The sequence below is a fragment of the Prunus mume genome, linkage group LG1, assembly GCF_029339155.1.
Source record: "Prunus mume cultivar Tortuosa linkage group LG1, ASM2933915v1, whole genome shotgun sequence".
Lineage (NCBI taxonomy): Eukaryota > Viridiplantae > Streptophyta > Magnoliopsida > Rosales > Rosaceae > Prunus > Prunus mume.
Genome location: NC_142698.1, coordinates 17553872 through 17576738, shown reverse-complemented (window position 1 = coordinate 17576738; position 22867 = coordinate 17553872). Strand labels below are relative to the sequence as shown.

Genomic DNA, 22867 nt, shown 5'->3' with positions numbered 1-22867 from the left:
CGGCTATAAACTGCGTTCATATTGAATGCAAATTCATATTCTTTGAAAAATCCTACTTAATATTTGTTTGTGGTGATGAGCTTATAACCGAGGTGTGCCAATCCAACATCCTTGCAAAAATGATAACTGAAAATAAACAAAAACAAAAACAAAAGGTAGATTTTGTAGAACACTTGTTTAAGATATTGTGGAGAAATGTGTTTAGTTCGACTCAAACCTCAGTGAATCAAACTTCACATTTCTAGTTTCCGAGGTAAAGGAAACGAGCATCCTTCCATTTATACATAGGAGTACGAGAAAACATTAATCTAGGAATGGAAACTTTCCTTTCCTATTATGCTGCTTTTCACTCTGTTAGCTCAACATATTAACAACTTTTCTGTCCTCAAGGATGCTCAAAGCCGATAATAAAACTGCAGAAATAACTCTAAGACCCAAATACCCCTTTCTAAATTTCAGAGCCCCTAAACTATTACCACCTGAACATTGTTGTTCAGAACTTCAAAAGACTGTCTTAAGAGTTCAATCTTCTCAAAATCCCAACCAACACACGCATACATCAGATAATCTTTGTGATTGAATAAATATTGGACGGATGTTTATCTAAAAAGCAATGTATTACAGTTACAATGATCATATTTTTTTCTTTTCCAACCCCACCCTACCTAACAGTTGCCGTTACTGCCTTCAGAAGAATCCACAACTCGGACCTCAAGCTCTGCAAGAGGCATCCCATGCCACTGGATCTTACAATAATACATTTCAGTGCTGCTGAGAAGAAGCATGTCTATCTGGAACTCTTCTTCTTTGGAGTGCCAATTTCTGAGGCTGTGAAAGCATCTTCAACAAGGCTAGCAAGCGGGAGTTTCAGCATATAAGTCAACCTTTGAAAAACTGCTGCCAGCACCTTCACGTCTGACATGGCTCTGTGAGCTGAACCATCCAATGGAATCCCAAGGTGCTCACGAAGGGCTTGCAATGATATGCTTCTTGAAGAAGGCTTTGATCCTGTTCACAAAGTAATTTTAAAGCCTTAGATATCTCATCAACCACATTTTTACAGGGTGGAGCATGCACACACAAACAAACTGACCTTCAGACTTCATTGCTTCACGTCCCATAGGAAGGGTATCCTTAAATAGCCAATCCGAAGGAATATCTACACCACAACGCCGGAACGCATTACAAAGAAAGGGTACATCAAAAGCACGAGCATTGTGAGCAACAAACAACACACAGCCTCCTGGTTTTTGACGGCTTTTGACATACTTCAGTAAGATTGGTATTAGGTCCTCCATCCTACATGGTATTCACAACAGCCAAACCATAAGTAAAACTTTTGAAACTATTCACAAGCGTATATGTGTACATATCACATGCACAAACGTATGCTTCTCAAATTTATTAAGGAAAATTTTCACTAAAAAACTTGATGATGCTTTGTATATGACAAATAGTTCTATCTTAGCTTTTTACTACATAGGAGGATGCTACAAACAAGGGCCTACATGGGTGGGTCCATAAGTGAGCCCAAGCCCATGAATGGCTGGGATTGAACCATCACCGCCATAGCACCTCTCTTTAAAGGAACTGCTACCTCCTGAGTCTAAATTAAAACAATAACTGATGTCTTTAGAGTAAAGAGTAAAGAGATGCAAGGGCTTATTCTTTAACCAAACCAAGGAAGCACTGTGCTTCCGTGCATGCATGGACAAACCAAGAAACTTCAGCGATCTTTTCTTCTGATTGTAGTAGCAAATGCAAATTTCACATTATATTTAAATTTAGGAAAACCATTTTAACCCAGCAGAAAAGAACGGGAGTGTTTCCAATTAAAAAGATCACTGGCATGTAACATATTTTCTGTAAAGAATTAGGCTTCATATAGACAAATTGTGAGCTGATTTCTGTACTAGAAGAAAATAATCTAGCAACTAAAAAAGCAGTCAGGGAAGATTACCTCGGAACATCAGGTCTGTTGACCATATTTGTTGTAATTCCATGAATGTGTGAATTTAGAACTCTGCGTTCAGGGTTTACCAATGTCTGGAAAGCACTGTTTTCACCCCCTTCAAGATCTTGAAGTGCAATCTCTATGATATGATCTCTCTCTCTGCTAAATCCAGTAGTCTCAGTATCAAAAGCAATAACTGTCACTAGGCTGGCTAAATCTTTATTCTGAGCAATCAATTGTCGAATGTCAACGTGTTGAATCTGTTGGTATTGACTTGTTTCAATTTTATTTAAATTCAGAGTAGCACTTGTTGAAACCGTTACATCCAAAATTTCTTGCCTAAGTTTTCTGGGATCACTGCACTGGCCACTTTTGTTTCTCCCTTGTGTGTTTGTAGTTACAGATCTTCTAGTCCATTTCCTACTGTTTCCTCCATCAAGCACATAAATTTTGGAATCATATAGCTTAGAGCTAGAATTGTATCCACAAGTCCTACTCAAATTGTGGAAACGTTCACTCCAAAAATGAGCAAAGTTATAAATTCTGCATCTGGGAACTTGCGAAAAAGAAGAGAAGCACATTGATACTGTTCTCATCTGAACTCAAAAATCATCAACAGCAGATAGATTCACACTATAGAAAGCAAATGGATTTGACCTGAAAATTAAGACGGAAAAAAGTCTACAATGAAAAATAATGGACAACAACCAGTACCAATCATCTACTACCTCAATAACAAGAGCAACAATTAAAATAATACAATTCAAGCAAGGACAACTAGATTAGTAATCCACATTAAACTATGGATCTTAAGACTATAGATGAAGAACAAGTTTAAACTGAGATTAATTATCAGACCTTGCATATTTTCTCAAATCATAAAAAGAAGTAAAGTAAGGATATAAAAAAGACAAGGATACGCATGCTTTCATTCATGGTGGTTCCAGGAATTTCATATTATCAAACATTTCATGAAGTCCAACCTATGCCCAGTTCTACCTCTAGCTACATTCTCCACACACGGACACAGGTCTAACACCAGAATTCCATTTTATTTGGAACCTGGAAAACCAATTTCACTTTTACGAACTAATTTGAACTATTTGGCAATTATCATGTAAATTTGCGCCTCAACTAAAATATGATCTTATTATTCAAATTTTCATAACTTTTGACGTGTATTATCATCAAATAGACGTTAAAGGAATATCCAAGAGCTGATTAACCTCCTATATGACAGTAAAGATACTCAAAACCCAATCAAAACATTCACGGGTAACACGTTTCAAAATCAATCTATGACAGATTGAAAGCGAGCAAAGGGGGAAAGGAAGGTCCTTTAAGCTCATACATAACAATTAGGATTGGGAAGTAATCATATTTACAACAAAACGAAGGAACCCATGTTAGGGAATAATGGAAGCTCCTTGATTCCAATGTAAATTGCATACGAAATTTAGAAAACAATAAGTTTCACTGAAATTTGCAATCTTTCATAACAACTCTAAACCAAAGCAATGAGGTAGAGAGATAGAGAGAGACTTGCCTGGAAATTATTTGAATTGATTAGCAGAAACGTCAAAGATGAAGTATTTATAGGTAGAGATGGTTAGAAAGAAATTGGAAATGAGTCGTGTGGATTGCTATAAAGAAGTTTTGAAGGACAGAAGAAGCTCATAGTAACGTGGTAGAAATTGCGAATACGAATGGCTCTACTTGCGGATCGCGTGTTCGATCCGATTTTGGCTCCAATGTCTTTTTCTTTGAGAGGGCTGTGAGCCTGCCTTCCTTCAAACTGCTCACTGCCCCAAACTTTTTTCCCACAAATTTTTATTATATATTTTACAAAATTATCTAAAAATACGAACTTGGGTTTTTTAAAAACACAAAAAAGGGTTGCGAGTGACTTTAACTCCAGTAATGATTTTATTTGTTTAGATTTTTTAGAGGAACGAAGTCAGAGATGGGTGGGGTGAATATTAATTTAAGGATTTTAAACTCAAATTATTAGAAGAGAGTTGGTCATTTGAAAGTCAATTCAACACATTTGATTAAAGATGCAAATCCTTCTCCAGTCCAAATATACCATCCTTCAGGGTTCAAGTCAATAGTGGCATTTTAATACACAAGGGAGCATCATGTGGTATTATTCTTGCGTGTGATTGTATAGCAAGCAATATGAACCTAATCTGGTACAAGTAACCTATGCCAATTTGGCGTGAAGTTTGAAGAACCGCAGTTATTTTCTCTCTTTCTTTGCTTATATTTATGCTCAGATTAAGGGCAAGTCTGTCGAAAAAGCTGAGTAATTAAATTGACTCGAGCTAGAATGGGGCTCTGCATCTTTGGACAGAGAAAAGGTACCTGCCCATATATCAACTCTCAGACTTAAATAATGGGCCCGTAGGGGCCTGCCTGGTTTCTTGGCTTCTATTGACAGGCAGCCCTCAAACCATAGGCATTTGGAAAACCCTTTTGTTTTGCGCAACGCGTCACCATTTTCAGTCTCTTGTTGACGGGAAGGTTAGAATGAGGGGTTATTATGAAGGATTATTGTGTGAGATCCTTAATAGTCGTTCGATTCTTGTAATCCCTCGTTATAGAAGCTCCTGTCTTATCAGGGCTCATTTGAGACTCTTTCTCACCCAAAATGTCACTATTTTTATAAAGTTAATTACAAAAATCACAAGCACCTTCCTAATTATACAGGACTGATATAAATCAATATTTATAGGCAACTTTTTGAAGTACTTTAACGCAAATTGCAAAGAAAAACACATGGTCCAAAATCCCTCAAACATTGTATTTTGGTCAGACCAAAACATAAAAGATACAGATTACTCATACTTCCATTAATATGTACAATATAATTAAAATAGTACCAAAATACAGGAATGTCATTGCCTCAAAACCATCACCCTCAACATCTTTGACCTTCATTTCATTTTCACTTCCCAAACTATCACTAAAAAAGCAACAACAACAAAACAAGGTAGACCCCCAAATAGCATTAGCCTTCCTAAGTTATAATTAGTAAAAGTGGCTACAAAGAGCATCATCACAAGTATATTGGTTTATTGGGGTTTTAATTTACTAGTATATACTCCTTCACATTTTGTCCCCTTCATGCAAAAACAGAGTCACATGACATAGCCAGCAAACACACAGCTGCTTGTTCCACCTCTCCCCACTCCCTCCACTGGCTCTGTTTCTCCCCCTCCCCCTCTGCCTGCGAGTCTTGCAAAAACACCTCCTCACCAAAACCCACAAACCTCACCTTAGGAGGCTCATTCAAATTTATGCCACCACCACCACTACCAAAAGTGCTTTTGGCTGTTGTGGCAGAAGCATTATTGTATGTGGCAGAAGCACCAATATTATATGTGGTTGTGATAGTACTGCTACTACCGCCACATGTTTTCTCTCTCTTCCTCTTTGGCGCTTTGCTCATCAAGCTCACAGTAGGAATTCCTCTCTTCCTGTGTCTGATCCCACATGCATTGCACAGTGACTGAAAAACCAAAACAGCAAAAGAAATTGATCGATGAAACAACTTCAGCAAAGGCAGATAGAGAACAAAAATATATGAACAAAGAACAGTACCGAAAGGAGAGAAACGCCATTTAGGAAAGAGAGACAAAAATAAAGAATTCCCAAAATCAACTAAAGGTTTGAGAAATAAAGAGTGCAATCATCAAATGAGCGCAGCACACAGGAAAACCAGAGCATCAGAAATCATACAGAGAAAGAACCGAGACATGGGGCCCAAAAGATCAAATCCAACACAAAGTAAGCCTCATTTTATAGGAAAAATGAACAGTAATGAAAGAGGGGGACCCAGTAAACAAAATCACAAACAGAATTCAAAAATCAATGTATTATAATGCAGATTGCTCAGCTTTGCCAATGCTAAATACAAAAAAAATCACCTGGGTGTTGCTCATTCAGTTGAAAAGCACAAATGCAGGAAAAGATGATGGAGAAATTCCCAAAAATCAAAACAAAAGGCTGCATGAAAAATTGTCTAGAAAACAAACAAGCATGTTAACAAATGATGGGTGGTCGGGTCAGACCTTGGGCCCAGCTGGGCCACCTCTCCACAAGGGTGTCTCAGTGGTCATGCAGTCAGAGCAGCGCTTCTTGTTCCCATTCATAGCTTGAGGAAATGGTTCCTGTTTCCAAATTCAAGAAAGGCAACAGATTTTACTGAAAGTTCAAACAAAACCCAACAACTGGAAGGAAAAGTAGAATGCTCTTAAATCACTGTACTATCAAAAGCCACTACCTTTCTCCCCAAAACACTTTCTAAAGCCACAAATCTTCTCCCCCAATTCATCATACACCATAAACCAACCACAGTAGCTGAAATTTTCAAAAGAGAAAAGGAAGCGAGAGAGTGATATAGATTGGGTTAATTGGTTTTTCTCAGAGAAGCCAAATGAGATCATATATGTGAAAGCAGCAGAGAGAGAAAGGGACTGATCAAATTTGAAAAAATACTTAGATCAAAACCCAAAAACAGAGAGAGAAAATGCAATATACTATAACGAAGCAAAACCGACATGCAAAGCAGAGAGAAGAGGTGGGGGAAGAGAGAGAGAGAGAGAGAGAGAGCGACAGAGACAGAGAAGAGTGGTGCTCAGTCAGGTCAGGTAGTGTGGATATGAGCCATGAACCAAAAACCCTAGTGCTAGCCGCTAGGAGGCTAAGGGGTTTGTGTGAAATGACGAAAATGTCCATAAAATTTCACTTTTTTGCTGCAGTTGCATGCACCCGTCAAATTCCAGAGGCAGCCACGTGGCAATGTGGGTCTTTGTTTTATCAGTCGCGGGGACTAAGGAAAAAGTGATACTCGCTACAGGATTTGATGTGAAGCTTGATTTGATGCTTGGGGAATAGTAGGAGGGGCATGCTTTGGTTTGTGGCTTCGAAAACCAAAAAGCTGTGTTTTCTTTTTTATTGCGAAAAGGAAAATGGTGGTTCTTAACATTCTTTTGGTATGTGCAGACTTTTGGGTCCCCAAAACATGAAAGTTTCTGAAAGTTTCTGCTGTTTTTGAACAAAACCAAAAAGACAAAAACAGCAAATGCACTGTTTGGTTTGGTGCCTTTGTTGTTAAGAGAATTGAGAAATAAAACAGAAAGGAAATTTTTAGAGTAGAAGGACGTGGAGAATCTTGAGCATGCAGCCAGCGAGTTCTTCTAGACAGTGGATGATGCCCTAAGCATGATGCAATCTTATCCGGTAATTAGAGATAATTGATGGCTTAATTATGCAGTGATTAACTGTTATGGTCAAAAAACAAAGAAAGATAGTTCAAGTCTCAAGAATGGGAATGTTGTGAAACATTTGGGTTGGGGACAATTTCAAAAGCTTCTACTGTTTGATCGGCTAATAACAGGAAGGAGAAAGAAAACAAAAAAGAAAGCTCTTTTTTAAAGACAATTCCTTCCTTTTGTCCCGCATGAAAGGGAAGACATAAAGCCGACAAACACCCATCAACGAAAAGGGCCACATTATCATGTTAAGGCAACGCCAGAGTCACCCCCCACCATTCATTGTCGTTAATTTCTAAAGCATGCAATTTCCAACCGAAGTCACCAAATAGAAGAAAGTTCAAAAAATTTAAAGTTTTAGGTTTCTTAAATTTGCTTAAATTTTTATGTTTGTTCACTTGCATATATCTTCAAGGGCCGAAAAACTGATATAAAACGGGAATAACATGTTTAATTATCTCATGCCACTTACTGATTATCACATGAAAAAATTATCACATGTGACATACTATACTTGTGGAAATAGTAAAATAGTGTTATCCTCATTTTATCTAAGTGTTTCTTTTTGACGAGGTTTCAAACTATTGAAGTCGCAAAACTTTTCCATGAAAAGATGCGAGCCTTTCAAATCCAAGTCCTCTCTCTGTCTCTCTCCCTGTAGAAAGACTATCTTTCAACCTTCTAAGAAAAAGACACGACACAGCTAAGCTAACCAGCTATCCTCTTGCCAATAGGCTTGTTTGTCACCATTCACACTGTTTGCATCTTTCAACAACACAAGAAGAAGAAGAAGAAGAAGAAGAAGAAGAATGGCCTAAAGCTGGCAAAGCTCTTTAGCATTTGTTTTGTGGGGCAATTTATTGCATAATCAATTTGTGCAAGCAAGCAATAGATTTTATGAATCTCATCTCATTATAAGATTCCATCTTCTTCCCACTTTCACACCTATAATGTAAGAGGGTCCACACACATACGTGTCATCATCACACATCCACAAAGGATAAGGAGAGCCCATATCTTATAATCTCCCACCCAATCCAAAATGTACGAGGAAATAAAGAGTGGGAGACTACAAGACAAATGCGTTTTTATTCCTTCATATTCATACCTGACCATTTATAAATCCAAACAGAGAAAAGGACGTAGCAAGAAAACGATGGCCCACCACATTTGTGTTTTTTGAAAAAAGAAACCAAAAAGAAGATAATATTTGCTGGCTGGAGCTATAATATGGGCCTGGGCTTCTGCCCTGTATCACTTCTAGGTCTAAAGTCTCTACAGCATTTCCTAATTTTACTGAACAGGCAGAGAGTGAATAAGCAGACACTCTTCCTCTCCAACATACACAAGATTCAGACGACTTTTAATTATATATAACCAATAAAAAGGTATACCATTTGGCAATATATTTGACCCAACAACAAATCCGGAGCCCAGAAAGGGAAACGACTCAACAACACATAACATACAATCTCGACAGGAACAGAAATCCTTGCACTAGGTTGGAATGAAGGAAAATTATAATGCAAGTTTGGGAGTTCCAAAACACTTGTAAACAACTGCAGGACATATGACCGACCAATACCCACTTATATGACACAACTAAACAAATGGAAAACAAAATAACAAAAACTCTTAGCATCTTGCTTCATAGGATAGCCCGACTAATCTCCGAAAAACTGACTCCGGTTTTTTCCTTTTTCTTTCAATCTTTGTTGCAGATGGATGTCCATCATATAATCAACCCATGGGAGCCAGAACCAGTTTAAACCACAACTGTTGCAAACACCTCAGCCAGCCACCCAACAAAAAAACCCTACAAACAGGACCCGAACATATAAAGACGCCTGACCTGACCTGACCTGACCTGACCGGATTATTGCCTTGCCATACTCAAGGACTTCACTGTGTAATGAGGAAGAGTTCTGCAATTGATGGAATAATACATATTCAAAACATCAAAACACCATCCACATCCAAACATGAAATTGTACAATTTGTGTAAACAGTGTATAACCTCTAGCTGAAGTTGAATCCGCCGGATGGGACAGTTGGCATGCCACTCCCTCCAAAGTTGAACCCAGTTTGAGAAGCATCGCCTGGTGGCATTGTTTCATCTTCATCCTCCACCCAATATGTCTCAAGAATCTTTACTGCTTTCTCATAAATCTCAGTGTTGTCATGACTCTGTAGATTCTCAATTTTCTCTAACCCTTCTGCATCATCAATCGCCTGAGCATAGAGATTTACACCTCCAGTAGTGCCCAAGTTCTTCTCAGCTTCTCCAACCTTCAATATGTTCTCCAGGCCTTCTAAGCAAACCGTAACAATTCTAGGATCGGGGCAGATAAGAAGATCACACAATGGCTTGATACACCCCTGATCTACTAGGATCCTGTACCCCAAAAAAATAATTTAAATCCAATCAGCCAATGAGAAGTTTTACCATATTATATAGCAAAATTAACAATATCGTCTTCGTACTTTATCTGCTCATGAGAACCACCAGATGTAGCATTTGAGATTGCCCAAGCAGCCTCTTTCTTTATATCAAATTCAGCACCTTGAAGCAGACTAACAAGAGGAGCGATTATACCAGCATCAATTACAGCCTGTTAAATTCCAAACGAAATTGGTAAGATTAATACCTCATATGCCAGACTTTACAGAAACTCTAAACCAAGTTTTAAGTTTCAAGATTTAAATGTCAACATATAAAGAAAGAGCGTATCTTTGCATTACCTTAATCTGATCCTTGTTTCCGGCTGTGATATTTGAAATAGTCCAGCAAGCTTCCTTCTTGATGCTCTTTTTATAATTATTAGTCAAAAGGGTCAGCAGGCAAGGAAGAGCTTGATGTTGGATGATAACCTAGGAAGAAACCAAATCTCATTAATTCCAAAAGCAGCAAAAGAAATAAGCCAATGGAAAAGGAAGGGAAATCTGTTTGTTATTCCAGTAAAACCTAAATTTATTATCCCAAACTACATTTTTCTATATTTCCTTTGTGTGCATGTGTTTACTTTAGTTCTATAATTAAGGGTACAATGTCTGCCAAGCAAAGATGTGGACCATGCTATATTGGATCAACCAAGGAGAAGGGATAATATGTTGGGTCATAAATCATCTAAAACAACACCTAAAAGGGAAAACAAAACATCCAAAATGCCAAAGAACAAACAATACCTGAGTTTGCATATCATCTCCAGTAACAATATTTCCAACTGTGCGGAGGGCAGGAATGAGTACTGAAGGAGATGGATGACTGAAAAGATACATAGGAAGGTCAGAATTTATAGCACATAATAAGGGTTAAAAATACCAACAGGGAACCATGAACACTCACAGTAAAAGCTCAACAAGCCTGGGGCATACTCCAGATTCAATAACAGCTTGGATTTTGTCATTTGTACCATCAGAAAGATAAGACAGAGCCCAGCAGGCATCGGTCAATACTTCTTCATCGTTTGAATGAATCAAACGTGCAAGAGCTGGAAGGGCAGGCTTAACCTGAAAAGAAAAAGAAAAGAAAAACCGCCATTAATGTATTGACACCATCTGAACTGACTTTGCATATATAAAATATGGGCTATGATGCTAAAGTATTACAACTACAGGGACTATTAAAGCCATTTAACACCTAACTTCAGAATCTTTCAAGTCAAACATAGCAGAAAACCCCTAACCTGGTCAAATGGAGGCTGTGGTTTGCCCCTGCAAAAGTTTGAGAGTGTCCAAGTAGCGTTTCTCAGCATAGAGAGCTTCGCGTGCTCATTTAGCTGTGAAAGTAATGGAATCAAAGCCCCATTGCCAAGTACAAGATCACGGCATCTAGGGGAATCACCAGCAACATTTCCCAATGCCCAGACAGCCTGCAAGTTCAAGAGGAAAAGGGATGGAGTAAGTGACAGTGAACAACCAAAGTACATGAATAAATAAATTGCATGAGCAACAAAAAAAAAAACCATATAACTTGAAGCAAACCCTTAATCTATCTTCCCAATGTTTACCTGCTCACGGACATCATCACTTGGAGAACTAAGCAGTTTCACAAATATTGGAACAGCTCCATGATCAATCACCACCTTAGTGTTCTCAGATGTCCCAGAAGCAATGTTTGTCAGAGCCCAAGCTGCCTCAAACTGCAAGAAATTGTGAGCAAAGAAAGTTTACACAGGCATATATAAGAAGGTATCTATATTGCAGGGAAGTCTCAGACCTGAAGTTGTGGAAAATCCTCCCTCATTAGAAACTCAACAAAGCGAGGAACGACACCCGATTGTATGACTTCCTCAATTGGAGGGCTACGTTCTAGTGCATGGAAAAGAAATGAATAAGGCAAATGCAATCTAATGTATACAAAAAAAATGTACAGCCACAATCTTCTACTCACCAATTGAAAGCAACTTCCTAAATTGAGTAGTTGCCTCAAGCTGCAGACTGCTCTCCTCACTCCAAACACCAGCAACCATAGATGGTAGATGCTCTAGCTGTATTAAAAAAATTCAACCATAATTAGTACAATCCCCAACAAGACATCAACACCACCAGAAGTAAAAGCATAACTAGTACAATTTACAGGCAACAATTTCTCTTCATTTCCAAGTCTTGAAGATTGCATAAGGTTTTTGACAATTGCAGAACCTAGCAACGCTCGAAACTAAAATAATTAATACAAGTCATGTATAGAATATTTCTGCCAATCGATCCAGAAACAAAAAATGAAAGCATGTTATTCTTAGACACTGAGGAGTGTATTAGCAGATTGAAATATAGTAACTGACTTACCCAGAAAATACCAATCATTCATGAGCAGCAACAAAAATGGCACTATAACCTCAATACAGTTCAGTAACTTCAAAATCTAAACATTCTGAACCCTAAGCAATATCTGAAACTATAATAGAAGACAAGACTAACCAAAACAGCAACAAGTCAGCATGTGGTCATAAAGTCAACCGAATATAAAATACTCACCAACTAAAGTCCTAAATTGATTGCACTAGAGTAATCGGCATGCATTTAGGAGCCGCACAAAGGATAAAAACTATTAAGCGCTTATCGTGAACTCAATGATCTCATACCCCCAACTTCAGCAGTCTGATTAACTCTCCAAAGAATCAAACCTAAATTATGACATTTACTCAACAACAAAAATGTTTATGAAGCCACTAAACCTAGCATCTTTTTCAGCTAAAGGAATGAAGTATAGTTGAAAACGTTTAATAATAACCAGTAATCAACCAATCCAATCTAATTCCAATCAAAACTAAAGCAGGAAAAGCATAAAGTACCCAAAAAAAAAAAACACATACATTTATCTTCATCAGTAAAACCCAATTCAACAAACCTAATAAACACCCTATTAATCAATTCAATCAAAACCCCCAATCACCTAGAATGGGAAATGGAGATATAGGCGCTAAGGCCAGTCAATCGGAACCTCAATCAAACATTAGGTTACCTTCTTCTCTAGGCCGGAGGAGTGAAGATTAGAGGACAATTGCGGAGGTTGAAGGCCCTCGCGACGTTTCTTCTGGAGGCTTTCTTCTCTGCGATTCTTCCTGATCTCCACCATGTTGTCCTCCCTCCGCCGACGACCCTCCTCCGCGTCCACGGCCACCTTATACCTGTTCCGGCGGACCTCCGCCCTCGCGTTCGGCCTCAACGACATCGTATCGGTTCAATGAAAATAAGAATCTGAAACCCTAAAGAGAGAGGCAGAGAGATGGAGGGCGATAGGGTTTTAGAGCAGGAGAGAGAGAGGGTGGATTGTTTAGTGGGACTTCGTAGTGGTTTGTGTTTTGATTTTTGAAGTGAGAGAGGGATGGGAAATGGAGACGATTTTATAGCGCTGGTAGGGAATGGATGGTAGTGGACTTTCAGGCTCGGATCGGCAGGTTATTACGGAAATTGCCACTTGGTTTGAATTTGAAGATGAGGGAAAAAGTGTCATTTTCTTGGTTCGACTGTCCGATGATAGATAGATGATAAATGTTTTTAGTCCTTTGTTTGTGAACCTGAGATGCGGCCCCAAACGATCACAATGGTTTGGTTTTTTTGGTTGGCCAAGTAATAGTCTGGTTTATTGAGTTCCTCTCTCTCTCTCTCTCTCTCTCTCTTTTGACCAAATCTTAAAAGAATTCGAATGTCATACCTCGGTAAATTATATGAATCATTCGGACATTGGTTTAAGCCGACTAACTAATAATATGAATCAATTAGTTGATGCAATTTAGATCAATTGGTACTTGTTTATCATGAATTTAGGAACTCTCAAATTTAGACTCCAACCAAAATATGACAATTTAATTATAAACTTTAAATGACAATTTTACATTATAAAATTGAAATTTAAGTAAGTTCAAACATTTGAACTTGTGCAAAAACATAGTCAATAAAATTGATTTTAGGTTTTTTAATTATTTGGTTAATGACTACACATCTTATAATGTGATGACAAAATTTATCTCAAATTTGTGTGCAGAGATAGCTTTGAGAGTAAATACTAGTAATTTTATAACATTTTGTGTGGGTAAAAATGTAAGCAAATACTACATATCGGTAATAGCAGCAAGTAATCCAAATTATATAGTAAAAAACTAATTGTTCAAGAAGAAATGGTAATTCTAGAAAACGAAAAAAACAATATGAGTCGGACTTAGGTGCATGCATGTATTTAGTAGAGATAAAAAAAATCAGGTGTGGATTCAAGAATTGAGAAATATAGTCCGCCAATTAGGTTTAGGGGACCTTCACCTCCCCATTTCATTTTAAACTTTTATTATGTATCATAAGATTTTAAGTATTTTAGCTTGAAACTTACTTGCATACATTATACCATATACATATTAATATGAAGTGGTCCAACATATTTTCTACTGGTGACAAAAAAAAAAAAAAATTTGATAGAGATGGGGAACCCGACACACAATGTAGAATCCGATTCCCCGGTTGGTTGGGAAATGATCTACCTAATGGGCAATGATACAAAGGGTTTAGGGATGCGAAGGGCAAACTGGCCCTTCTCCGCTCCATTTTATATTCGGCCCATGCGCTTTTAAAGACATAAGTTTATTCGGCCTACCAGCCCAACAATACTTTGTACGTATCATTCATTTGCCAAACTATTGTCCCAATGAAACTTTTTTTGCAATTTTGGACCAAAGCCTCTCATTAGACTTTGGGCTCGTTTAAGAGTGATTTTGGAGATGTTAATAATCAATTCTACATAGAATCACTTCTCCACTTCATATAATCTCTTTAAGGTCCCGTTTGGTTCACGAAACGAATTTGAGAAATCATTTTTCAAGAGATGGGAAATGAAAGGATTTTTTTCTTACGTTTGGTAATGCTGAGAAAGTAATGGGGAGATATCACTTTATTTTTTTTCCTATGTTTGTTTTGAGTAAGAATAGAAAACAAAAATTGTATAAATTTTCAATTATACCTATATTAAAAAATAATAATTTTTTTTAATGATATATTGTAATTCTAAATTATTAATGGGGACAAAATGGTCATGAAAAATGTTTATTTAATATTTGCTCATTTCCCAAACTTTCTTATGAGAAGGGAAAAAAAAAACTCAAGTTGAGAAGATGACTTAACTTTCCTCCTTACTTTCACGTAGGTCAAGAACGATTTCTATACGAACTTATCAAATATGAGAAATCAATTAATTTCTCATCTTCAAATCTCATTTATCATAAATCAAACGGAACCCAAGTGATTTTAAGTAATTTTATAAAAAAATACATAAAGATTTCTCACCTATAATCACTTCAAATCACTCAAAGTAATTATAAGTAGAACCACGAGGAGGTACTTCTCCCAGAAGTGGCATATCTAGAAAAACAAATATGTAAAGCGTTGAGAGTAATTTTCAGGTTGGTGGAAATGAAAGAGGGGAACAAATGTGGGGTCCAAATACAATCTTGAATCCACACACAGTAGCAAAGTTTGGGAATTTGGATCCACACACACTAGATTCCATTTCTCTGATTTTTTCAGAGACCGAAGGCAAGCTGACACCTACCACAGACACCACACCACAAACCACACTTGTGTGCCAAACAAATATCTCTACTGATTGCTTGCATGGCTTAGGTATTGGGTGGTGGGGCAGACTAACACAAAAAAAAGAAGGAAAACCCTCGTGACGTCGGATCGCACAGATGACGTGATTGGACCTCCTCACACAGAACTCTTTCCAACCCTAGACCGGTTGAGTTTTGTTGGGATGGTTAGAGCATTCACAGTAGGGGTATAAAATCACTTTTATATTCCATTTATATTTCCAAGGAATATAAATATGTTTTTTACTTTAATAAAAAGTGTAAATTCAGGAATGTAATTGTGAATCCTAACTTTTATGTTGACTTTTCTTTATTTTTCTTCTCTTTTATCGAGTAAATCCCGCTAGCAAGAGATATAAAAATAAATGTAAATATACATTTTATTTTATATCCTCATAATATTAATGTATATTTACATCCATTTATATCTCTTCATTAGAGACCATTATGATGACTCAAAATATATATTTAACATACACTCCTGTGGATGCTCTTAAGCCTCGGCTCTTTTTGGGAACTTGGGATTGATTATTTTTCCTTATTTGATGAATAACAGGTGGCGTCAAGGGCATGTTGACAAGGAATTGCAAAACATCTCCAAAGCAAAATGCTGGCTGTATCCTCCATTTTTTTTAATGCAAACAAAAGGAGGGGAATATATATATCAACATCAAAAGCAATCATATTTTAAAATGACAAAAGAAACCTATCAAATGAATAAAAGCTAAATTTTTATTATTAAAAACGTACCAACTAGACTGTCACAACAAACCAAACTGGATTAACCTAAACCAACCTACCACTTTCACATCTTAATTAAAGTTTAAATCAATTCCCAATTGAAAGAAAGGGAACAAAACAGAAAAGAAAAGTTCAATCGGGCGGTAGGAGAGGGCATTAACTTCCATGGTCAGGTACAGCGCGCTACCGACGAGACGCGCTGCGCTTGGCGGTGTTGGACGCACCGACACGTGGCTTCTTTGAGGACGTCGGATCCATGTGGCTGAAGTCGAATCCCATCGCATCTCCACCACCGACCATGTCGGCGAACATCTTCTGGAGGTCTTCGAAACTGTTTGCCTGAAGTCAATTTTATGGACCCAAAAATATCAATGCAGCTGATTTTATGATTTTACCCTTACGCATAAGGGAAGTAAGTATCCTACCTCGTCCTTCACATTGTTCATCATGGACAGCATCTCTTGCATGAAATCCGCAAATTCCTGCCGACAAATTTACATAATTCAGGGACATAAAAGGAAATAATCAATTAGGTTAAAAAGAATGACATCACCAAGGCAATCATTCACCGTACGATGTCGTTTTGGAAGTGTGCATATAAATTTTTAATTTTATAAAACACACACGCGTTTCGTACGGGGAACAATTTGGCCTTGTGAGAGGATGAAGAAGTGATTACGGACTTGGTCTTCTTCTTCAAGAGGGTCGTAGAGGCCAGCGTCGTAAATTGATCTCTTCGCCTGATCCGAAAGAACTGCGGAGACCAAATCGTTAGCGCAAACACCGGGAAAATTAAGGTTATCATGCTTTTAATTGACTAACGACGTCGTTATAGTGATAATGTTACCCGAGTAAGCTTCCTGGATCTGCTGAAACCGCCGCTTGGCTCTCCGGCCACCGCTTGGTTCCGAGCCCTATCTGGGTGACATTTCTTCAAAACACGAAAAAAAACAATAATCAAATCAAATCGAATTCAGATTTTTCAGAAAGAAGAAACGACATCGTTTTTTGTTTGCAGAAAACAAAGGACCCGGAGGAAGGAGAATAATTGAAGAAACGCGATATCGAAGAAAGAAGAGGATGATGAGGGGGAACGAGAAACGACGGCGTTTGAGGGTAATTAATTTTACCAGAGCGAGCTTGCGATAGGCGGTACGGATATCGGAGAAGGAGGCGTCCCTGCGAATCCCGAGGACGGCATAGTAGCAAGATCCGCCGTTGGAACCTCCCTCCCTATCCATCACTCACACACCCGACAAAACCCTCAATCCACCCAACAACACAAAAAATAGAAAGTAAGAAAAAACAGAGCCTTCAAAGACAAAGCAAAAGCTTTAATTATAGCAGCAAGCTTCTCTCACACCATGGAGAACCAGAGGCTACAAGCAGACAGAGAGAGCCACAGAGGAATGTCTGTGAGCCTTTCACAGGGAAAAAGAAAAGAGAGGCCCTGTGCGTTTGTCTTGGTTTCGGTTTCGTTTGTTTCTTTTTTTTTTTAGGGTGGCGTTTCCGTTCGGAAACAGAGAAAATATCTTCTCACTGATACGAAGGGGGAACCTTCCAGAGATTTCTTTCCATCCGTGCAATACGACTCGCCCGCCGGGTGGCTAGATATTTTATTGGGAACATTCAGAGAAGGGCCCGTGGTCAGGTAAAATTACGGGTTTTGCCATTGGGCCTTGTTCCAGGTCTGGCCATATGGGCTTCTTAACTGTTGATCCTTGCGATGGGTGTTAGTCGCATTTGTAAAACAAGGGAAAATAGTATATAATGAATATTTTGAAGTGCCAATAATATAACTTTTAGGTTAGTTATTTAACGGAGTGAGCGACTGATTTCATTAATAAATCATTTGTGGTGATTGATGGAAGTTTAATTCTTTGTTAAGGCAGATGACACGTTGTAATGTTAACCTTTGGGATTTCTAATTGTCATGTGAACATGAAATAGTAAAAATTGAAGAAGAAAATTATTCCAACCGAGCTCTTATTACCACATACATTATATAAAGTAACTGAGATCCCAAAAGGAATTGTTTGCTAAATACCACATACATCATGGGAAGTAACTTTCTGATCCATGTCAAATGACTCCCTTATTATTTGGGGAAAATTTCACCAAATGTCGACAATTTTTATATTATTAACTGAAAAAACAAAACTATCGCAACAAAGTGCTAGAAATATCGACACCCTAAAAAAAAACAAAATTTACAAAATATTGTGGATAATTTCGAAATTTCAGACCATGCCTCGCATTGAAAACCATGTAGCAATTGATTTTTTGGATTGAGCTTACTGATGAGACTGAAACTGAAACTGGAAAGGTTTTATTCTGTAACTTTCAGAAACCACCTATATATGGGTCATTTGAACACTTTGTACACTATGGCCAAATAACTACAACAAAAGAGAAACCCCATCCCCCCTTTTGCACATTTATACACAAAGGCAGGAAGAACTGCAGGAAAATAAATCTGTGAACAACTAAAGCTTAGCACATCTAGGACTAGGAGAAGCTTACCTCTTACTTTTTAGGTACTTGCTCTAACTAGTGCATACAGAGGCCAAATTAACAAGCTAAAGAAAAACTATGAGACTACATTAGTCTAGTAGTCCAAGTACAGAGGCCTTGCCATCCTTCTAGCAGCCACATCACGTCTGACTGAAACCCACCATTTAATGGCGGCACGAAGCTTGCACCAGCATGCCTTGGGTTTTCTTGTACCTGAATTATGTACAAGACCAGAAATGTGTGGGAAATGGCCGGCTTCTGTTCCGTTATTTGAAGAACCAAAGCAAAAACTGTTTGCTTGTCCCCATATTACATTTGTACTCGTAGGAGTAGGAGACCAAGTTGATGTTTGGACCTGGAAAAGGTTCTCCGTGCCTAAATGAGCACTTGGAACAATTGGCACTTGAAAACCATTGAGCGGCGGCCAACTGCTTTCTCCATTGTAGTGCATGGAGTTAAAATCCTCCATCGAAAAGCTGCTTCGTAGCGCTGGAGTGAACACTTGCATTGGATGACTAGCCTGTGCTAGAGAGACCACTAAATGATTGCTAACTTCTGGTTGATAGGGACATGATGTTGAGGTTGATGCTTGGTTGAAACCTAGTTGCATTGAGGGTTCATCTGTGCAAATTACTTGGTTTCAGTTACTTGGGAAAAGCATAATATTGAGTAGGGAAATTATAATGGCAAAACTAGAAAACCAGCAAGCAACCATGTCATGATTTCAAGTATATTTACAAGGCTATTTCATGTGCTTTGAAATATGAAATTGACTAGTCTATAACCCAAGAGCAACTTAACACAGTTGGAATGTATTCCTTAAGTTAACACCAACCTCTTATCATGTGAAGGCCATGCTGTTCAAAACTTTACTACCAATATGTACATAAGCATTCAAACACTTCAGGCAAACAGGCTTTAATACCATTTTACACAATATAACATTTTACCTTGCTGTGTGAATTGCAAATCAATCTGTTGCAGATCTGGATTTGGGACATTGAATGACTCAGCTTGTAGACTTGCCAGAGGCCTTGAAAGGGCAAATATCGCCGAAGTATCCACGGGGACTATATCTCTTACATTTCTGTAAGCATGCTGCTTCAAATTTTCCACCAGATTCTGCCAATAGAACCAGGGAGCTCATCAGTTTCTCATCCTAAGGTATATATTAAAAAACAAGAGAGACAGGGAGAGTAACAGTGGTAATGATATGGTAAAGAAACGTTAGGCACAAAGTCATAGCAACCAACAAATGACAGCAGATCAAGAAAAAGTGTGAGATATTAAAAAATAGGAGGAGCTCCAAAATGTGTATGCATACCGTCTGAAGTGGGGTGAGTTCATCCAGAGAACAGTATTGGCCATTAACCATTGCTCCCACAACCTTGTAGATGGAGTTGAACAGGAGACTTACATCTTGCTCAGTTCTATGATAGGCATAGAACTTGTGATCATCTATCTCACAAGCCTTAGCATGTTCAATGATTATCTCCCATGTCCTGTTCGAGATCCCTTCAAAAATCTGCATTTTCACAGCGGAAAATTAGATGGATGATCAAACTACATAAGTCACTATAGACTCATTATCCAGCAGAACAGCTGACTCTCTTACATTCCGTAGCCAGGATGGATCTTTCACATATGACTGCAGGAAGTCCTTCACAGTGTCAATTCCGAAACGAGATAATCTCTTGTGGAAGGCGCCTTCTTTTGCTATCTTTTCCAGGCGCCATATCTCATCATTTAAGGATGGAGGATGGTGTTTCCTATACACTGAATCAACATTTTCTTTGTCATTTTCATTTAGACTGAAATTGTTACTATAAAGCACACCACAAGCAAATAATGAAAGAGATGGTTAGTGAGTTGAGTTTCTTGAACTTACACTCTCCACGGTGATCTTTTACCACGAAAGGTTCACTTCTAGCTTCTCTAATTCGCACTTCACTAGGAGCTTTGGCTACAACCCTAGCTGCTAATCTGAACTTCCGGCACCTTATCCAGCTTGAGTTGTCAGTGAAGACAACATCACCAAGAGAACCAACTCCCTCTCTCAGTGTAATGTTGATCTCACCAGTCACCAGTGGCCTTTTGCCTTCTCTTTCGCGCACAACATAGTTATTGAATTCTTTCTCGGTCCAATCCTCTTGATCATCAGACCCAAATTCACCATTGAGGACCAGAAGTTCAATCTTTATTGAAGATAGGGGACTGGAACGGACTATACTATTAGTACTGGCATCAATCAGTATAATTTGAAGAGGTGTGCCATCCTCTGCTTCCACCCTACTGCCTGTAAATATGGTAGACGGCAGTTTATTGATAAAACGCAACTGCAAGCCTCTTCCTCCAGATGTACTTCCACTTTCAAGTGGGGGCCTGTTACAAAATTAACAACAAATCCAAAACTCTTGTCAGGAAGCTTTGAGGATTAAGAGAAGATTATAATTGTCAGATAAATAAAACAATTTAGTGCAGGTTTTCTAAGTCAACAAATATTTGACTTGAAAAGCTAACCTTGGAGATGCCTTAAGGAAGGGAATGATCACACGTTCGACCTCCTCTCGTACCTATATGACACAAATTTGAAGTGGTTCGTTATGAATTGTCACAACCCGAAAAGGATTTCAAACACATTCGCATAACATATCTTCTAACTGAAGTCTAAAAAGCAAAACAGTTATAAAATATATTTTCTTTTTGGGAAGGCTAATGGCATATCAAACCTAACAGTCAATAAGAGTTTCCTTGTAGTAGTTAATTAAGCAGAGTCTTCTTTTTTGGTCAAGAACAGGGTCTTCCTAATCAAAGTCAATAAAACTGAGAAAGCATAGCAATGAACAAACCATGAAAATGGGATTTTGTTCCTTTTACAGAGCAAGTGCAAGACATGAATAAAGGCATGGCAATGATAATTACTGTTAAACAGTACAACTTTTGCAGATCAACTTCATATTGACAAATAAGGGAGATTCGAATCTAACCACTTTCCGAAAGAAGTGTTCCCATTCGACTTGGTTCACTGTGACATCTCTCATCACATCTCTAACAACACTGCACAAATATCGCAAAACTCATAGTCAGAAACCAAAGTCATCACCCAGAAAGCACAAAACAAAGCACCAACTTCTACTCAAACTAAACCACCCACTTCTTGAAAGTAGGCCTGCGTTTCGATTCTGGAACAGGAAATTCGAAGTCCTCACCACCCTCCTCATGAAAATGCCTCTTAGGTACCATCAAAAACCCAGCAACTAAATTTTCTCCAACCACCCAACAACAGCAACAAGTTGTTCTCTCAAAAGCTCACAAGGATTTCAAACAAGCGAAGCGCATGTAACCAAAGCAATCAAACAAAGTGGCTTTAAATACAAGCTGAGATTGACCCTTTAAATGGACAGAACAGAAAGAAGGTACAAGGAAGGTTCATAATAGTAACAAGAAACACGCTAACCATGAAAGTCAAGCAGAGATGAGCTCATACTATAAACCAAAAAGAACCCAAAATCTGTATTATCATATTAATATTTTTGGATATTACAAAGTGGCCTGAGCTATATAGGATTTATCGATGACTGTCTGTACTTTTGTCTCATTTTTAAAGAAAAAACGAACAAATTCAAGATTCTCAAGCATTGGAATTTAAGACGATAACTAATCAGACGCGTCGTGATTGAAAAGTACTCAAAACAGTTTAATGCCATGAGATACATGACAAAGAAAGTCAGTGACCAAAAAAAAATTGAAATCCACGTGGATAGACATGAGACAACGCGTGTTAGAGAGTAGCATAGACGATGATATGAAGGTTGCAAGAAGGTGCAGACAATATGTTGATTTTCCATATATACGCGTTTGTTTTGTTTATGTTTGTGACAGCATCAAAGATTGTGGTTCTAAAAACAGAACCCATTTCCCTGAAATTTGATCTGAAATTTCATTTGAATTTCCATGCAAAGTCCTAGCTAGAGTTGCAGCTCGTATATGTATAACGCGATTTAAAATTATATCTGCTAGCCTGCAGCTTCCACTAACTTGACTATGTCACTATCTTTGTCTGCCCACCCGTAAAAGGGTTGATTTTTGATCTGAATATAAAGCAGAAAAGAGAAGCTGGTGAAAGATTAAAAAAACATAACTATTGGTCTTCTAGTGAGGGACTGTTAGGTCACTTGACTGACTTCAACTTGGTTGGTGAGATTGCATATTTTTGCATGTTCTGCGAAATTTTCCGGTGTAAACAGTTTTCTAGGAATCTATTTTCCGGGAAAATTCTGGGAACCTCTCTGGAGCTAGAACAT

The 22867-nt window shown here is 38.1% G+C and overlaps 5 protein-coding genes across 6 annotated transcripts; all 5 read right to left on the bottom strand.

Annotated features, from left to right (window-relative positions):
- Nucleotides 1-559: 559 nt before the first annotated feature.
- On the bottom strand, nucleotides 560-3767 carry DPD1 (Polynucleotidyl transferase, ribonuclease H-like superfamily protein). The gene is made up of 4 exons (XM_008247528.3): nucleotides 3501-3767; nucleotides 1961-2611; nucleotides 1094-1299; nucleotides 560-1008 (listed from the first exon to the last, which is right to left on the bottom strand). Exons 2-4 carry the CDS (start codon nucleotides 2548-2550, stop codon nucleotides 788-790), a joined length of 1017 nt encoding a protein of 338 aa, XP_008245750.2. The 5' UTR covers nucleotides 2551-2611; nucleotides 3501-3767; the 3' UTR covers nucleotides 560-787.
- A 957-nt stretch (nucleotides 3768-4724) lies between these two features.
- On the bottom strand, nucleotides 4725-6858 carry LOC103343895 (GATA transcription factor 15-like). Its single transcript, XM_008247537.3, has 3 exons — nucleotides 6240-6858; nucleotides 6028-6126; nucleotides 4725-5465 (listed from the first exon to the last, which is right to left on the bottom strand). The coding sequence occupies exons 1-3, from the start codon at nucleotides 6291-6293 to the stop codon at nucleotides 5079-5081; spliced, it is 540 nt and encodes a 179-aa protein (XP_008245759.2). The 5' UTR covers nucleotides 6294-6858; the 3' UTR covers nucleotides 4725-5078.
- Nucleotides 6859-8581: 1723 nt separating this feature from the next.
- LOC103343905 (importin subunit alpha-1) lies at nucleotides 8582-13208 on the bottom strand. 2 transcript variants are annotated; one of them, XM_008247546.2, is made up of 11 exons: nucleotides 12695-13208; nucleotides 11624-11720; nucleotides 11450-11541; nucleotides 11241-11372; nucleotides 10917-11102; nucleotides 10577-10740; nucleotides 10417-10495; nucleotides 9973-10101; nucleotides 9715-9842; nucleotides 9248-9625; nucleotides 8582-9155 (listed from the first exon to the last, which is right to left on the bottom strand). In XM_008247546.2, the coding sequence occupies exons 1-10, from the start codon at nucleotides 12902-12904 to the stop codon at nucleotides 9250-9252; spliced, it is 1593 nt and encodes a 530-aa protein (XP_008245768.1). In that variant the 5' UTR covers nucleotides 12905-13208; the 3' UTR covers nucleotides 8582-9155; nucleotides 9248-9249. The 2 variants fall into 2 exon arrangements, with proteins under 2 accessions (XP_008245768.1, XP_088899184.1); XM_089043058.1 differs by having other exon boundaries at nucleotides 8582-9625.
- Nucleotides 13209-16022: 2814 nt separating this feature from the next.
- Nucleotides 16023-17423, bottom strand: LOC103343915 (Chaperone DnaJ-domain superfamily protein). Its single transcript, XM_008247554.3, is given in 6 exon segments — nucleotides 16023-16388; nucleotides 16475-16531; nucleotides 16733-16803; nucleotides 16897-16935; nucleotides 16938-16980; nucleotides 17180-17423. Coding segments are annotated over 6 exon segments (477 nt in total). The 5' UTR covers nucleotides 17291-17423; the 3' UTR covers nucleotides 16023-16232.
- A 933-nt stretch (nucleotides 17424-18356) lies between these two features.
- LOC103343923 (calmodulin-binding protein 60 B-like) lies at nucleotides 18357-22184 on the bottom strand. Its single transcript, XM_008247558.3, has 8 exons — nucleotides 21718-22184; nucleotides 21551-21620; nucleotides 21084-21136; nucleotides 20452-20945; nucleotides 20179-20339; nucleotides 19888-20088; nucleotides 19514-19685; nucleotides 18357-19184 (listed from the first exon to the last, which is right to left on the bottom strand). Exons 1-8 carry the CDS (start codon nucleotides 21804-21806, stop codon nucleotides 18658-18660), a joined length of 1767 nt encoding a protein of 588 aa, XP_008245780.2. The 5' UTR covers nucleotides 21807-22184; the 3' UTR covers nucleotides 18357-18657.
- Between the last annotated feature and the right edge of the window lie 683 nt (nucleotides 22185-22867).

Bases quoted from the DNA above. Each gene is read 5' to 3' on its own strand.
- DPD1 (XM_008247528.3), bottom strand. From the start codon at position 2,550: ATGAGAACAGTATCAATGTGCTTCTCTTCTTTTTCGCAAGTTCCCAGA. The intron at 1,300-1,960 runs GTAATCTTCCCT...AATACCATGTAG, and splicing joins AACAGACCTGATGTTCCGAG to GATGGAGGACCTAATACCAA. The intron at 1,009-1,093 runs GTCAGTTTGTTT...CTTTGTGAACAG, and splicing joins TGAAGCAATGAAGTCTGAAG to GATCAAAGCCTTCTTCAAGA.
- LOC103343895 (XM_008247537.3), bottom strand. From the start codon at position 6,293: ATGATGAATTGGGGGAGAAGATTTGTGGCTTTAGAAAGTGTTTTGGGG. The intron at 6,127-6,239 runs GTAGTGGCTTTT...ATTTGGAAACAG, and splicing joins AAAGTGTTTTGGGGAGAAAG to GAACCATTTCCTCAAGCTAT. The intron at 5,466-6,027 runs GTCTGACCCGAC...TTGGTTTTTCAG, and splicing joins GTGGCCCAGCTGGGCCCAAG to TCACTGTGCAATGCATGTGG.
- LOC103343905 (XM_089043058.1), bottom strand. From the start codon at position 12,904: ATGTCGTTGAGGCCGAACGCGAGGGCGGAGGTCCGCCGGAACAGGTAT. The intron at 11,542-11,623 runs GTGAGTAGAAGA...TCCATGCACTAG, and splicing joins TAGGAAGTTGCTTTCAATTG to AACGTAGCCCTCCAATTGAG. The intron at 10,741-10,916 runs GTTAGGGGTTTT...TTTTCTTTTCAG, and splicing joins CACAGCCTCCATTTGACCAG to GTTAAGCCTGCCCTTCCAGC.
- LOC103343923 (XM_008247558.3), bottom strand. From the start codon at position 21,806: ATGGTACCTAAGAGGCATTTTCATGAGGAGGGTGGTGAGGACTTCGAA. The intron at 21,621-21,717 runs GTGGGTGGTTTA...ATATTTGTGCAG, and splicing joins CGCAGGCCTACTTTCAAGAA to TGTTGTTAGAGATGTGATGA. The intron at 19,185-19,513 runs GTAAAATGTTAT...TAATTTGCACAG, and splicing joins TTTGCAATTCACACAGCAAG to ATGAACCCTCAATGCAACTA.